General features: G+C 40.0%; 1 protein-coding gene across 6 annotated transcripts in view; it reads left to right on the top strand.

The window, feature by feature from the left end:
• The window catches only part of DMD (dystrophin), a gene marked incomplete at both ends in the record, with an annotated part of 2,101,015 nt that overhangs the window by 2,015,606 nt on the left and 68,134 nt on the right, over nt 1-17,275 (top strand). For all 6 annotated transcript variants that reach the window (XM_080719244.1, XM_080719243.1, XM_080719246.1 and 3 more), the window contains one exon: nt 15,340-15,506. In XM_080719244.1, the coding sequence (XP_080575370.1) occupies nt 15,340-15,506 (167 nt within the window). The remainder of the gene's footprint in view (nt 1-15,339; nt 15,507-17,275) is intronic.

Here is a 17,275-nt window from a genome sequence, read left to right as displayed (position 1 = left end):
TGCTCCATACTTGAGAAAGTCTGTTCCATGATATCTATAAGTAGATATATGCACTTTACTATATACATGTAAAACTTTTCTATTACATAAGAACTGTGCAGCAGACATTAATAATATCGACCATACTTAAGGGTTTGCATAGATTTTAAATTGTGCTTCTGTTCCCTGGTGCCCCGGGTGTTAATTGGTTTATTAGTCAGGTGCAGTAGAGAGCCTGAGGTCAGGATTGTTGTCCTTGAGCATGTAAATGAAGAGTGGATAATCACCATGTGTTATTGTTTGGACTGATTTTATCTTTAATGGGTGATTCAGAGTCCTGATTAATATTTAGAACAGTGACTGCTGGCCTCCAACCCGCTCATTATCCTCAGAACTTTAAATAAAAAACTTGATTTTTACCCAAGACAGCAGTTATGGGAAGCCTTTTACCTCTTGTCTCCTAAGACAACTCTTGACCTCAGTCCTTACTTTCAACAAGAAAAACTTGCGTAAATGTGGAAACTCTTAAATATATTTTTATGGTTGGAGATTTCCATTGAGAATCTCAGAACAGCCCATCTGGACATAGTATATGAAGGGGATGCTTTAGGAACCATGGAGAGGACAGAGGAGATCGATTTTGTGTTATGTTATGTTTTTAAGAAAAATTGGCTCAGAGGAGCCTTTTGCTTTTTTATCCCACTGACATTAACACCATCACTTCCTCTTTATTCATAGTTATTAAAGTCAGACCCTTTCTTGTGGTACTAAGGTTTGAATCTGTCAAAGGAGAAGAGACAATTCCATGAAGGATTTGAGGAATTTGAGAGTCTGAAATGGATTTTTCTAATTGTTTGCTCATGATTAGATTTAGATGAAAATTTGTGTTTTCAAGAGAACCATTGAGATGGTGCCCTGTACCTCCATACCACACCCCCTCTGAAGGGAAAAAGAGAGCCCTTTGTTTTTATTGGTAACACAATGCTTTCAAGTGGTTTCTGCTAGATATTTCCGTTATAAAAGGGCCTCTTTCCCCCTTTGTAATTAGCAGATCAATTTTTGTGATGTTTTGAGACCCTGTGAATCTCTTGTTTCTCAACAACCCTTAACCCTATGGTTTTAGCACCAATCCATAATCCTTGTTTAATTCAATTATTTGGTGGGAAAAGCTCTGCCTTCTTTTCTCAAGTATCTGACACTTGTGAGCAACCCTCCTCTGCAGACTATTTTTGCCACGGTACTGTTTTCAGATGGCAGGGCACAAATTGGCAGTGCCTTCTCCCCTTAGGAACACAAACGTGTCTAATAAATACATTTCTATATTAACCAGTTCCTTTGTGAGAGGAGCAGTTGATGTGACCAAACCTATCATGAGCTGTGTGCTAGAGAGGATTCAGATGCTCAGAGGTTTTTTTTTTCCCCCTCTGACTTCAATATGTTTCTTTTGTCATTGCTGTATTGTTTTGTGGTACTGGGGGACATGGAATTTCCAAGTCACCTCAAACTTGGAAGAAATTTTACTGAAGAAGATACAGTAGCTAAGTATGCATTGGGTGGAAGACAGTGGCAAGCTTTCGGAAGAGCCACAAGACCCTCCAGAGACTGAGGCAGGTGTGTGTGTGTGTGTGTGTGTGTGTGTGTGTGTGTGTGTGTGTGTGTTATTTACAGGGAATTGAACCCAGAGGCATTCTACCTCAAAAAAGCTACACCCCTAGTTCTATTTGGGGGGGCACTGGGGATTAAACACAGAAGCATTCTACCTTCAAGCTATATCCCCAGCCCCATTTTTACTTTTATTTTGAAACAGGGTCTCACTAGGTTGATGAGAGTCTCACTAAGTTGCTTAGGCTGTCCTCGAATCTGCAATCCCTCTGTCTCAGCCTCCCAAGTACTAGGATTATAGGTATACACCAGTACACTGGCTTCCCTAGGCCTATTTTTAATCATTCATTTATTTTGTGGTACAGAGATGAACCCAGGGATATTCTACCTCCAGGGGACTCTAGTATCTGTTTCCCTGGACTTTTCCTTTGCCTGGGGACCACAAGCACAGGGTGAGGTTTCCTTGCTTTATAGTCCAGCCAGGCTTGTGATCAGGACTCAGGGGCATTAGGACTCTTTGCTACACCCCCCAGCCCTATTTTTTATTCTGTATTTTGAAACAAGGTCTCACTAAGTTGTTGAGGGCCTGGTTAAGTTGATGAGGCTGGCTTCAAATACACAATCTTCCTATCTGAATCTCCCAAATAACTGGAATTACAGATGTATGTTCCCAGGCCTGGCAACTACTTCAATATATATTGTGCTACACCTGTCAATCTCTATAGCTCATCTGTGCAGTAGCATCCAATGGTATGAAGGGCATGTAATTCCAAAAAAGAAGGAGAAAGAAGGCAGTCAGAGGAGAAATGAGTGTGTATTTTTCAGTGTTTGGGGATATTTACTTTAACCCTCCCTTGGCTCTTGGTAGATCAGCATGGAATTTAAGATCTTTTTCCTGGCCTGGGGTGGTGAGGACATTGTGTTAAGTAGACCCAGCTTAGATATCACAGACTGTAGGACCCTCAAACAAATTAAGGACTAAAAGGATTCAGAAGATTTTGAGATCACCCTGCATGTTCCCATAAGAAATCACTTTTGTCCTCTTCTTTTATTATTACGTTATACTCCCTATATTCGTATTAAAATAGTAGATAATCTTGAGCTATTTTCTTAACCTCTTTAGGCCTTTTCTCATCTGTTACATAAAGTTAAAACAGATTATCTTTAGAGTTACTTATCCCCAAGTTTCTTTGATTAAATGCTAAGTGTTCTAAAGGCGAAAAGAAAAATGGATTAGTATCCTTATTTTCATGCTTGGCCGTTATCACCAAAGTCTTCCTGGATCTTCTGGGTAATACCTCTTTTACCGCAGCCGAAGGCAGAAGAAACAGTCTTGTACGTAGACTAGAGCCTTTCACACGAGACAGACTGTTCCCTGAATAGAAGTAGTATGTGCTATGAGCACGATGTAAGAAACATTGCGTGGAACACCATATAAATGGTCCCTCGTGCCTCTGTACTGTTTAACTCGGCAACTCCAAGACAAAACACAAGTATCTGTGTCTAGGAGGATCAAAATGTCACCTTCCTCCTGTTTTATTTGTTCCATGAAGGTTTTGCAGAGTTTTATAGAGAATTTTATCACTCATTTGATTTTCATAAAAATTGGGATTGTTTGGGAGAGGAGTCATTAATATTCTTTACAACTTGTTCCGCCTTTTATGTTCGTTGCTAGTGTAGACTTCTCTCTTATGTAAAATAGTCCACTGATGCCCTTGGTAGATTTAGAGGTTGTTAAAGACATTGTAATAACAGCTCAGGGAACAGTCAGGAACTGCGTGTCCTATACTGTCTGACCCTGACCAGCCATTCTGCTCGTAGTTTTCAGTCTTTGTGTACAGATAGCAATTCAAAAAACAGTTACAATCAATTTAAATTCAGCAAAACTTTCTAAATGCTAGGGCTTTTGCAAATCAGGACCAGAAAATTTGGGTTGTTGGCTCTTCCTGCCACTATCTATTAACAATGGCAGTGATATTGAAATGGTTCTTTGGATTTATGAAAGGAACATTTTACTAGTGAAAATTGCAAATGAGTATGGCCAGCAAGGGAAGATTAACCTTAAAAAAAGTCTGTGTTTTGTCCCTGGTGTTTTCCATAAATGTATCCTTTTCTGTCAGTAGCAATGTTGGGAGATTTCTACTTATGCAGGTATATGTGTTCAGTATTTATATATGTAGCATAAATAGACTAAATTCTGTATTTTAGTTTACTAGGGATTGAACCCAGAGGCATTCTGCTTCTGAGATATACCTCAAGCACTTTTTATTTTAAGAGTGTGTGTGTGTGTGTGTGTGTGTGTGTGTGTGTGTGTGTTACTGAGGGTGGAACCCAGAGGCTTTCTACCCCCGGGCTACACTCCCAGACCTATTTTCTATTTTATTCGGAAACAAGGTCTCACTAAGTTGCTGAGAGCCTCACTAAGTAGCTGAGGGTGACTTCAAACCTGTGCCATCCTCCTGTCTCAGCCTCCCAGGCTCTGGGATTACAAGCGTGAGCCACCATCCCCGGCTTTTTTTTTTTTTTTTTAATTTTGAAACAAAGTCATGCTAAGTTGCTCAGACTGGTCTCGAACCTACGATCTTCCTATCTCAGCCTCCCAAGTACTGGGCTTACAGGCGTGTGCCACTGTGCCTGATATTAGTTATTATTTTTTCTTTATGGTCATATACTCCACTATACTGACATAAACCTGCATGTGTGCATATGGTCACAAACACAGATGCTCATGTCCTTCCACTAGCGGATCCACCTTACTGTGCTTGGGAGAATTATTTGCCATGATTATTTTATTTTATTTTTTGTGGTACTGGGGGTGGAACCCGAGGCTTTCTATTTCTGGACTATGCTCCCAGACCTATTTTCTATTTTATTTGGAAACAGGGTCTCACTAAGTTGCTGAGAGCCTCACTAAGTAGCTGAGGCTGGCTTCGAACCCTTGTGATCCTCCTGTTTCAGCCTCCCAAGCGCGGGGATTACAAGCGTGCGCCACCACGCCCGGCTTATTTGCCATGATTAAATACATTTCTGGTTCTATTGAATCCGGGGAACCAGTGAATAGAGTTGTCTATGTGAGAAGCAACTTGATGTCAGATCAGGACCTACAAGTTTAGTGTGTTTCCTTGTGACTTCTACTTTGGGGCTTTTGATTTGTTAGTCCTGTTAGCTCTCTCTGCATGATGCATGAGGCAGTGCGGCGATTTCTCTCCCATCCAGCAGCTGAGCAGGCCTATCAGAGCTTCCCAGATTCTGTCCCATAGAGGAGAGCTGCTTGGCTTTTAGGTGCCCTGAAGGGCCCCCAGAGCAGTTTTATGATTCAGTTACTAGTGATGAACAGTGTTGATTTCTTAGTTCTAACAAATGAACATCGTTATGTAAGATGGCGACATCTCAACATTGGCCCTGCTAATACTTTGGCTGGATAATTCCGTGTGTGTGTGTGTGTGTGTGTGTGTGTGTGTGTGTGTGTAGGGGGTGACTTGTGTATTTGGGGATGTTTAGCAGGATCTTGGCCTCTGTCTTTAAGATGCTAGTAGAACCTCCTTCACCCCCAACTTCTAATAACCAAAAATGTCTCCATATATTGTTAGATGACAGAAGTGTCAGCCCTGGTGGAGAATCACTAACCAGGAGCGTGGTCAACCTGCCCTGCCCTAGAAGGTGCCTTTCAAGACCCTCAGTGTGAATTTTGCGTATTCCGATGTTTTAAACCAAATTGTTCTAAGTCTAGACTTAGTCTATTCACCTTTTGTGTGTGGCACCATCACAGACAAACTTGTAGAGAGACATTTAAGTTAAACTATTTGTAACTAAATTGACTGAATGTTGTGACACAGGCTTGTCATTCTAGTACTTGGGAGGCTGAGACAGGAGGATCTTAGGTTTGTAACCAGCCTCAGCTACTTGGTGAGGCCATCTGCAACTTTGTGAGACCTTGTTTTAAAATAAGGAGTAAAAATAGAGCTAGGGGTGTAGCTCAGAGGTAGACTCTCCCTGATTCCAATCCCCACTATCTATCTATCTCTCTCTCTCTCTCTCTCTCTCTCTCTCTCTCTCTCTCTCTCTCTCTCTCACACACACACACACACACACACACACACACACACACACACAACTTTAAGCAAATTTGGGGCACTTATATAATATACTTATATTTCTTCTAGTCTATAGAATCCTTAAGTAAATTGTCTTCTCTTTAGTATGACTGCATTATTTTTCTTGACCTTCATTCTAACTTCATTCACATATTTTTCCTTTTTTGTGTGTATGATGCTGGCAATTGATCTTAGAGGTATTCTACCTGCGAGCTATACCTCTAGCCCTGTTTTATCTATTTTGAGCAGGATCTCACTAGGTTGATGAGAGTCTCACTACTTGCTGAGGCTGTCCTCAAATTTGTGTTCTTTCTGTGTCAGCCTCCCAAGTACTGGAATTATAGTCCTGCACCACCAGCAGATTGGTGGGTACCTTTATACAAATGTAGCCAAGTACAAAGACAGTTAAAGAAATTCTAATATCTGTAATTTCTAACAAAGGGATTTAATTACCAATACAATAAATGCAAGGACTTTTTTGTGGTACTGAAGATTGAACCTAAGGGCATTCTACCTCTGAGCTATATCCTCAGCCTTATTTTATTTTTATTTTGAAACAGGGCTTGCTAGGTTGATGAGTCTCACTACTTGCTGAGGCCTGAGATCTTCCTGTCTCAGCCTCCTAAGTACTGGGATTACAAGCGTGTGCCGCCTTGCCTGGTTAAGATACAACTTCATTTATATTTTATAATCTTTCCTTTTACATATTCTGCTCCCACTACATCTTAGTTCCTACCCACCATTCAATACAACAGACTGTAACAGGAGGTCCAGAAACGTAGTTTCTGCCTTTCAATAACTTTCCACTTAGGAGAGAAGATGTATTGAAGTCTTGTTTCCAGAATAGTAGTTCCTTGTTATTTTCTGAGAGTAACTGGGCACATATTCTTGTATACTCTTTCCTTCTCTATATAAACTATTTCAGTTTGTTAAGTATTAACCATATTTTGACCAACTCTGCATTTGAGAAGTCAACTGACTTCCCTGAAAAATATCATGTATGTATGTGTATGTATATATATATATATACATATGTATGTATATGTATATATGTATATGTATATATGTATATATACATATATGTGTGTATATATATTTGTATATATATTTTATATATATATATATATTTTGTATATATATATTTTTTTTTTAATTGGTTGCTGGGATGCAAGATTTGCTGAGAAATCTTCTAACTACATTTTCTCTGTAGCTCTGATTTAACACTATTATCCTGAAAAAAGATGAGTATTCAGGTTGACCTGGTAGCTAGTTGGCCCTTTAGTACCCCAGCAAATCCCTTGAATCCAAACTTGACATTTAAATGTCCTTACACAACCAGACAGGGTGGCATTTGTTTTTAATCCTAGTACTTGGGAGGCTGAGACAGGAGGATCGCAGGTTTGATGACAGCCTCAGCAAGTAGTGAGACTCTCATCAACCTAGCAAGACCCTGTTTCAAAATAAAAATAAAATAGGGCTGGGGATGTAGCTCAGAGGTAGAATGCCATTGAGTTCAATCCCCAGTACCAAAAGTCCTTGCATTTATTTTATTCCTAATTAAATCCCTTTGTTAGAAACTATAGATATTAGAATTTCTTTGGCTGTCTTTGTACTTAGCTACATTTGTATAAAGGTACCCACCAATCTGCTGGTGGTGCATGCCCTTTGTTAGGAATTGCATATATCAGTATTTCTTCAGCTGTTTTTGTACTTGGTGACATTTGTATAAAGACGACATTTATATAAAGCTACCCACTAATCTGCTCTTGCAGAGCAGCAATAATAACTGATTGCTTCCCCTAGCCTTCATGTTATGGAAAGCTCTGATAGGTGAGGACTAACACCAAAGGGCAGGGAGCCCCAAATGCTTCCAGATTGTGGCATTCACAGTGGAAAGACCTGCAGTACTGTATTAGCTACCTTTTCCATCCTTGTGACCAAAATACCTGACAAGAACAAGTTAGAGGAGGAAAGGTTATTTGGCTCATGGTTTCAGAGGTTCAGTTCATGGTTGGCTGGTTCCAAAGTAAAACCATCGTGGTGTCAGTGCCTGGAGCAAAAAAGTTGCTCTTGGCAGCTGGAAACAACAGAAAGATTACAAAACAGGAAAGTTCCAGGGACAGATCTAATCCCCGAGGCCATGCCCCCAGTGACCTACCTCCTCCGGCCATGCGCCAGTTGCCTACAGTTATCACCCAGGAAGTTCATTCAGATGACGAATCCACCAATAGATTAATTTCCTGATGAGTTATTTCACCTCTGAATATTGTGGCATCGCTAACACATGAGTCCTTCTGGTGGATAACAAATATTTTTACGCTTTGTGTGTGCATATGGAAGCAAAATCCCAAAGCAAAACCAAACCTGGGTCTTCCTAAGAGATTTTGCTTAGTTGGCTTGAAATTGGCAATTAGGGGTTAGGGCAAGGTCATTCTTGATATAGAGAGAATTTATGTGAAGCCATACCTATCAACAGAGAAGGGTACCTCCATGGGTTAGCTCAACCCAATAAATGCCATCATATTTTTGCCCAACTTCAACAGCTTGCCACTTTTCTCATCCATCCTTATGTAGTTGTGTAGAATGATCAAAATTTTAGTCGGGTTTCATTTCCATTTCTGTTAGATCTTTGTAGAAACTTGCCTGTTTTTTTTTTTCTAAATTCCTTCCTTCTTTATTGTCAGACAAAAGACCACTAGGATGCAGAAGGGTTTGTTGTAAAAATGAAAGATCGCAACCAAGTAAGAATGCAAATCCCATATCTTGTCTCCAGTGCTGTCTGCGGGCACAGGCGAGCGGTTTTAAGAGAGCAAAAATGATGGATCTTGTATCTTAGGAGCTGGAAAAGAAACTTGAGAATTTTCAACCTTTAAGCACCGGAGAATCTATAGTATTTTGAAAGAGGAGAATATTTTGCGGCTTCCCTTGGTAATTCACACTAATGCCTTAACAACTTTCAGCATCAGGAAATTCTTCCCTGTGAGTTACAGCCTAAATTCTTCATGCTGCTTAAGCCTGTTTCTTCTTGTTCTGTCCTCAGTGGAGGGATTGAACAGCTGGTCACGGGCCCCTATGCAAGAGCCATTCACATAATTGAAAACTGTTATTAAATCGCCCCTTCAGCCACTCTTTCTTGCTCGTTCTCTCTCTCTTTTCATGGCTAAATAATCCCAATTCCCTTAAGCTGTTCTCAGGTCTTTCAAACCCTTTAATTATCATTGCGCCCCTCTGCCAAGCCTCCTCTAAGTTCTGGGTCAGTTGGATTCACCAGAATTAGAAGCTGTTTTCTACGAAGTGTAGAACCAGCAGCGAGGGTGATAATTCCCTCACACTGTACATTCTATGCCTTTAGTTGTGTATCACCGACATGCAGTTTCTTTTATTTTTTAAATCATTGCTATTTGTGTGTGTGTGTGTGTGTGTGTGTGTGTGTGTGTGTGTGTGGTGCTGGGATCAAGCACAGAGCCACATACATGCTAAACACGCACTCTACCGCTGTGCTGTACGCCCAACCCTTCTGTTTATCTTATACTGATATGTGTTGCTTACTCATGGTCGTTTTTTTGCTTATCTTTTTGGAACGGATAGAAACTTTGTGTTATTATGACACTCTCTGTGTTAAGTATGAATTCTCACCCTGCGGCATGGCTTTCAATGGATCATTAAACAACCTCTCCTTTAAACATACGTCAGAAAAAGTCTAAGTTCCGATTAAGCAGCAATAAACTCATATTTTAAATGGGCATAAATTAGCGATGCTTTTCAATTTACTGCCTTCCTATAATGTTTTGTCTCCTGGCTAGAAAGGGTTATTTTGCTAGACCAGTGAAGCAGGAGATTGTTATAGGACATATTGTAGCTGAGCACTTGCAGGTCTTTTGACAAGTCTTTCACTCTATCCTGTCTCTGTGATAGAGAAATGTGTGCAGCAGAGACTAGACGATAATATTACTGGGAAGAGTCAGAGTTCAGCAACCACAGAGGGTAGAATCATGGATGTATGTTAATCTGCTATAGGCTAGAGTGGTATGGCTCGTGTTGGTCCTTGGCCTTTTTGATGCTTTTTTTAATTGGTGCATTATAGTCTCACATCACAATGTAAATCATGTTGATAATGGCATACATGCAATATAGCACTTGGCTTTTTTTTTGGGGGGGGGTACTAGGGATTGATCCCAGGAACATTATACCTCTGAACTATACCCCTGGACCTATTTTATTTTTTTATTTTGAAACAGACTCTCACTAAGCTACTGCACATGGGCCTCGAACCTGTAATCCTCTTGTCTCAGCTTCCTCAATACTGGAATTATAGTCATGCATCACTGTGCCTGGATTTTACCAGCGACCTTTTTGATATGAAGACATACACTTCTATTTTTTTTATGGTACTGGGGATTGAATTTAGGGCTTTAGTTGAACCTCTGAGCTATACCCCCAGTTCTATTCTATTTTTTAATTTTGAAACAAGATCTTGCTAAGTTGCTGGGGCCAGCCTTGAGCCATGATCCTCCTGTCTCAGCCTCCCAAGCATTCTGTTCTCCATGCCTGGCTAGAACGGTTGTTTTAAAATGCAAAAATGAGCCGGGCGTGGTGGCACACACTTGTAATCCCCACGCTTGAGAGGCTGAGACAGGAGGATCGCATGGGTTCAAAGCCAGGCTCAGCTACTTAGTGAGGTTCTCAGTAACTTAGTGAGACCCTGTTTCCAAATAGTTCTGGTAGTATAGCCTAGAGGTGGAAAGCCCCTGGGTTCCACCCCTAGTACCACCAAAATAAATAAATAAATAAATAAATAAATAAATAAATAAATAAATATAAATAAAATACAAAAATGAGCTGGGTGTGGTGGCCCACACTTGTAATCCCAGTACTTGGGAGGCTGAGACAGGAGGATCACAGGTTCATGGCAGCCTTAGCTACTTGGTGAGGCCCTCTGCAACTTAGTGAGACCCTGTTTCAAAATAAATAATTAAAAATAGGACTGGGGATGTAGCTTGGAGGTAGAATGCACCTGGGTTCAATCTCCAGTAACACAAATTAATGAATGAAGTAAGACTTAAAATGACCTAAAGTGAGGAATATTGGCTAGAAAAGACAGGATACTTAAAGATAACCATGTGATTTTACAGTGAGTTCAGACTAACAGGAAAGTCCTTGACAGAAGCAAAAGGAACAAAATGCCAGTTGGACAAGTACAGACTAGAGGATTTATGGGAAACTGTCAAGAATAGCACTTCCCATAATATCCAGCAGGGCATTTATGCCATTTGGTGTTCATAGGTTTTATATGGTAAAAAAGATAAAGGTCTTGGGATCATTGAATAAGAAGTGGGAAAAATCTGAGGTCAAGCAAAGTTTAACATGTTTCCTCACAGACCAATGACCTTCTCAGCACTTAATGTGTTAACATGCATTAAGAATTTTAAGTGGCAGATATAAAGTACAGTGTTTCCTTAATTAATGTGACCTTCTTTTGGGAAACATTTTGCTGAATGATTGATCTGCTGGATGTACTAGGAAACACTGACCCAGAGATTCAAGTTGAATAGAAAGCCTAAGTGAGCCTATAGTTCAAAACAAATAAAAGTAATGCATTATTCTGTCCTGCAAAATGGACATATCATTCCTAGCAGATCATTATTGGAAGAAGAATTTTCTAAAGGGCAATGACAAACCGAGCTATGTCATATGAAGAAGAAATAAAGGGAATAAGGATGAAGAGGCATTGATAGACTTGACAGCTCTGGTAAAATATTTAAAGGGCTACATGACGGTTGAGGACTTCTGAGTTTCTGGTCAGACAGATAATAATAATGATGATAATCAGAGCAAACATGATTCTTTCTATGTGCCAGACACTCTTCCAAGCGCCTTTCATTTGTTAACTCATGTCATCTTAAAACAACCCTATGATGTAGACACCATTAATATTTCCATTTCATAACAGAGGAACAATATGACACAGAAAGATAAGGTTATTTTCCCAAAGTAACACAGCCAGTGAATGGCAAAATTGGGGCTTGAACTCCAGTGGTTCAGCTGTGGAGCTTCTGCTCTTCTCATCTGTGCTTAATCAAGGTGATTTCAGGTGAATGTGATGAAGCACTCTAGACAGATGTTCCACAGATGTTCACAGATGTTCAAGATTACCCTCCAATAATGTCGGCAAGGTATTTACATAGTGGTTCTAGGAATAATCTGGCATTGGGTTAGAGTATGGATTCGATGAATGTCGAGGGCCTCCCAGCTCTGTGATGCCATTCCAAGAAAATGGATTGACATACATGAACCCTTTTATCTTTACATTCTATACCTACTTTTTTCAAAATAAATTTCCACAAAGCACCACTGTGATGGTCCTCTAACCATAGAGCAGTGCACACTGAACGCTTTTGATCAGTAGTTTCAACTGACACCATTTTGCAGCTAGGAAATCAAAGGTTAGACAGCTCCTTATAATGTTGTTTAACTGATAATTGGGGGTAATGACTGGAGCACAGCGGAAGTGGTCAGTCCAACCCTCCTGCCTACCTTTCTGTCTGAGATGTGGATAGATCCTTTATTAGAAAACCACATTCCTAGAGGGGCAGCATGAGTTTGCAGTTCCAATAGCCGTTACTCATTCGATACTAAGGATCCTGTGTTGTTTGCTCGTTTCCAATTGATCTTGGAATAAGCAGTGCCTCTCAGTTCTCAGCAAAAGCAAATAAAAAAGTTTTATGAAAAGAAACTTTCATTCCAGGATTCAGAGTATCTTCAGGACATACCTTTAAGATAATGTAATATATGGAAAAATTTAAGTAGTTAAACACACAGAAATCAAGGCAAGTGGACCGACTATAGAAGCAGACCGATAGTAATTTTATTATTTTGGAATTATTATGGATTTTTAAACTATGTTTTTGTTGTAAAGAAAATGAAAATACAGCATTGAAACATATCTGTAGGGAAATACAGACTTTACATGTGACCTTAAAAATGGCCAAATAGAGGGCTGGGGAAGCTGCTCAGTGATAGAATGTCTGCCCAGCACGCACAAGTCCCTGAGTTTGAGCTCTAGCACCACAAAACAAAACATAACGCCAAAAGAAAGAAAAGACACTAAAATTGAAAACTTGGTGATTTATAGCAGACTGGATACAGCTAAGAACCTAAGTGAATATTCACCCAAACAGTAGGGAAGAAGACGTCTTAGAATTAATGCATAGGATTACAAAAAGAGGAAAATCGAGGGAGATTCTATTCAGAGAAACAGAGACTGAGGAACTCTAATATTATCTAATAGAGTTCTTTAAACAGAATAGAGAGGGGAGCGAGGCATTGTTTGTTGAGAGGTAACTTCGAAGATTTGAGAACTGAGTAAAGACTGAAAGCCATAGGTTCAAGGCCCAGTGAATCTTCCACAGTATAAATAAAACGTTAGAGCCACAAGTGGTAACGCATGCCTGTAATCCCAGTACTTGGGAGGCTGAGGCAGGATAATTGCATCTTCAGTGCCAGCCATAGCAACTTACTTAGCAAGGCCCCCAACAATCTAGTGAGACCATGTTGCAAAATAATTATTTTTGTTTGTTTGTTTATTTTTGGTGGTACTGGGGGTGGAACCCAGAGGCTTTTCTACCTCTGAGCTATACTCCCAGACTTACTTTATACTTTATTTGGAAACAGAGTCTCACTAAGTTGCTAAGAGCCTCACTAAATAGTTGAGGCTGGCTTCGAACCTGTGCGATCCTCTTGTCTCAGCCTCCCAAGCGCGGGGATTACAAGCGTGCGCCACCATGCCCAGTTCAATATAATTTTTTAAAAAAAGATTAGGGTGTAAGTTGGAGTTAAAATGCCCCTGGATTCATTCCTCAGTACCTGACAGACATTCAAAAAGCCTTAGAAATATAATGCAAGACAGGAAAAGGACAGATTGCCTTCAGAAGCAGAGCAATCAGTTTTACTACTGGCTTCACAATAGGAAAACTGAATAATATCTCATTAGGCTAAAATGAAACAAAGCTCCCAAACCCTTCAGTCTAAAATTCTATACATTCTATACCCAGTAAAGATAGCTCTCAAGAATATGGATCAAAAAATATAATTTTAGACAAAGCATGGGAAACTTGCTACCAGTGTCGACGACTAAAGGAAATTCTAAAGAATATACTTCACACAGAACTGATCCTACATGGAAGATCTGAGATTAAAGAAGCATTAACGAACAAAGAAAGTCAGTCTGTGAGTCATTATATCTAACAATATAAGAAAGTGAAAGTTAGGCGTGGTGGCACACACCTGTAATCTCAGTACTTGGGAAACTGAGATGAAAGCATCACAGGTTGAGGCCCAGTGCCGGGTAAGTTAGTGAGACCATGTTTCAAAATAAAAATTTAAAAGGGCTGGAGATGTATCTAGAGGTAAATGTCCTTAGGTTCAACCCATAGTAGCATACACACACAGAAATTAAAATATTATTCCTAAGGGTTGAAAAAGACATTTAGTATGTATGTCTAAGAAAACATGGAAGTCAAATGATTGATAGATTAATGTACTGTGTGGAATGAATGGTATTTATTATAATTAGACTTTTCCGGCTGTGGTGGCGCATGCCTGTAATCCCCGCGCTTGGGAGGCTGAGACAGGAGGATCGCACAGGTTCAAAGCCAGCCTCAGCAACTTAGTGAGACCCTGTTTCCAAATAAAATATAAAATAGGTCTGGGAGTATAGCCCGGAGGAAGAAAGCTTCTGGGTTCCACCCCCAGTACCACCAAAAAAATAAAAAACAAAAAAATTAGACTTCTAATTAGAAGTACACAAACCATGAAAATAACTTTAGGCCAGAAGGTTCTGATTCTGGTATTAACTTTGCCATTAGTTACTGTATAGCCTTTGAAAAGCTGCTTCTCTGATCTACATCCCCAGATTTCTTGTTTGTAAAATACGAGGCTTTGGAATCAGATGAAAATTTAAAACCCCTGATTATGAATCTGTGAGTAGTAGGCCCTCTAGGAAACAAAAAAGAGTCAATAGTTCCTGAGTTGTTTTTCCCCCCTTTTAAAATTTTATCAATAAACCCTTGCATTTTACTTTGGGCTAAATTTTATATATCTGTATAAAATTTGGAGCTAAACATAGTCATGTTCAGGTGTATATATTTTGCTTTTTTTACTTCCCATTTCTGGTTTAATTTGGGTTTTTTGTAATCCAGTAGCCTAAAAGAGAAATGGCAAGCCAGGCGTTGTGGTACAAACCTGTAATCCTAGTAACTTGGGAGGTTGAAAAAAAAAAAAAAAAGGAGGATTGTAGTTTTGGAGCCAGCCTCCGCAATTTAGCAATATTCTCAGTAATTTAGTGAGACCCCATTTAAAAAATAATAGATAAAAAAGGCTGGGAATATAGCTCAATGGTAGAGCACCCACCAAAAAGTGGCAGGTGGTTGTTTATGAAAGCCTAGGAATAAGTGGCTCTTGTGGGTGTCGGGGAGATAGCTCTTATGTATGTCAGGGGGACATTTTCAGAAAGAAACCATGAATATAGCACCTTGTCGTACAACTATAGTTCTTTCTATGAATCTTTCTTAACTTGTTGCCTGAATTGACACGTGCCTCCTTTACTTTCTCACCTTCTCTTCTTGCATTCTTTTGCCCTCTCCGACTCTCCCTCTTGTCTTTGCAGGCTAATAATAAGCCAGAGATTGAAGCATCCCTCTTCCTAGACTGGATGAGACTGGAGCCCCAGTCCATGGTGTGGCTGCCTGTCCTGCATCGAGTGGCTGCTGCAGAAACTGCCAAGCACCAGGCCAAGTGTAACATCTGCAAGGAGTGTCCGATCATTGGATTCAGGTATTAGGAACAAACGAGAAATGTGGTTTTCCCCCTTATCACTTTTTACCTTTGGCGATTCCATCTTTTATCTCCCATGCCATTTGCTATTGGCCTGTCCCTCTCCAAAGGGGGAGCACTGGAACATCGATCACGCCTGTTCCTCCCCTGATCGCCAGCTTATTTTGGTGGCTGTGGGTCATTAGGCAGGTGTTCTTTCCACCTTCACAATTCAGAACCACAGTTTTGGTTGAACAGGACTAAGTACTTATCTCTGCAGACATAATTGTCCATCAAGGTTGTACAGATTAGCTGTACATCCGCCTTCCTTGAACCCAAATATTTTTATCCTCTCGTTCTTTTTCATGACATTTTCTGTTTGTAGACACTCTCCAAGAATCCATTATATTATAAAACTAAGAGATGATTCTATTCTGGAAGGAGCCATCATGGTGACTTCGTCTGTCACTCATTTGACAACATGTATTTTTTTTCTTTTAAGAAATGTTTTAAGAAACCTAGGACCTAGCCAAGTGTGGTGGTGCACGCTTGTAATCCCAGTACTCGGGAGGCTGAAACAGGAGGATCACTGGTTCATGGATAGCCTCAGCTAATTAGGCCCTAAGCAATTTAGTGAGACCTTGTTTCAAAATAAGAATAAAAATTAAGGCTGAGGGTATAGCTTAGAGGTAGAATGTCCCTGGGTTGCACCCCCCCCCCAGTACCACAAAAAAAAAAAAAAAAGAAGAATTCTAGGACTTTTTTATCTTCCAAGTCTGGTCATATTCTGCATAATATACTAATGAACTCTGAAGGGAATACAAAGTATGCAAGGAAATGAAAGAATCACAAAACACCTAAAAAAAAAAAAAAAGGAAATGTGCCTTATAAATTTAAAGGTGAAAAGAGATAGGAACCATAGCAGGTTATTATTTTGATATTCTTAACATGTCATGGAAAACGATTGACTCTTAAATCTTTAGCCTTGCTGACCTGTGTGGGCTAAGCAGGAGATTTTTAGATAAATTAATCTTATTTAGCGATCATCCTAAATCCTACTTCTGAAAGGATGGTGTATTTAAACATCTGGATCAACATCAAGGTTTCCATAGCGATGAATGAACTACAAAGTTGTAAACCAGCTATATAGTCTATGCCCATTCAGAATCCACTTAGCAGCTAAGTAAATACTCTTTTCTGGTTTTTGCTTAGACTTGTTTTGTTACTTCATTTCCTAATAATGAGTTTTACCTTTTTTTTTTTTTTTTTTTTTTTTTGGTGGTACTGGGGTTCCTGGAAGCCCTTCTACCTCCGGGCTACACTCCCAGACCTATTTTTACATTTTCATTTTGGAAACAGGGTCTCCTAAGCCAGCGCGCGCGGCTTGCTTTGAACCTGCGCGATCCTCCTGTCTCTGCCTCCCAAGCGCGGGGATTACAAGCGTGCGCCACCACGCCCGGCAGAGTTTTACCATTTTTGTGCCTTTTATTTACGGTGCGTATCTTTCCGTATTCCATCCATGCTGTTTACAAAGACGTCTTAAAAACCCCGTAAGAGGTTTCTGCAGCGAGTAGGCAGTGCTTACAAAGAACACCTTTCCTTCTTGGCTTCTGGCAGGTTAGAAGGATGCCAGGGGAGTGGGGAGGACACGCTGCTAGCGACCATTGTGACATTTCTTGCCTTTCGTTCTCAGCTTCCTTAGCTAGTGGGGCTAGTATGCTATAGATGACAATTTTATGAACTAAAACAGGACACTGCTTTGGAGGATGTAAGAGAGCATGTTTACCTTC

The sequence above is a fragment of the Muscardinus avellanarius genome, assembly GCF_963383645.1.
Source record: "Muscardinus avellanarius genome assembly, chromosome: X".
NCBI classification, from domain to species: domain Eukaryota; kingdom Metazoa; phylum Chordata; class Mammalia; order Rodentia; family Gliridae; genus Muscardinus; species Muscardinus avellanarius.
Note: the sequence above shows the minus strand (reverse complement) of the source record. Positions and strands in the feature narration are given on the sequence as shown.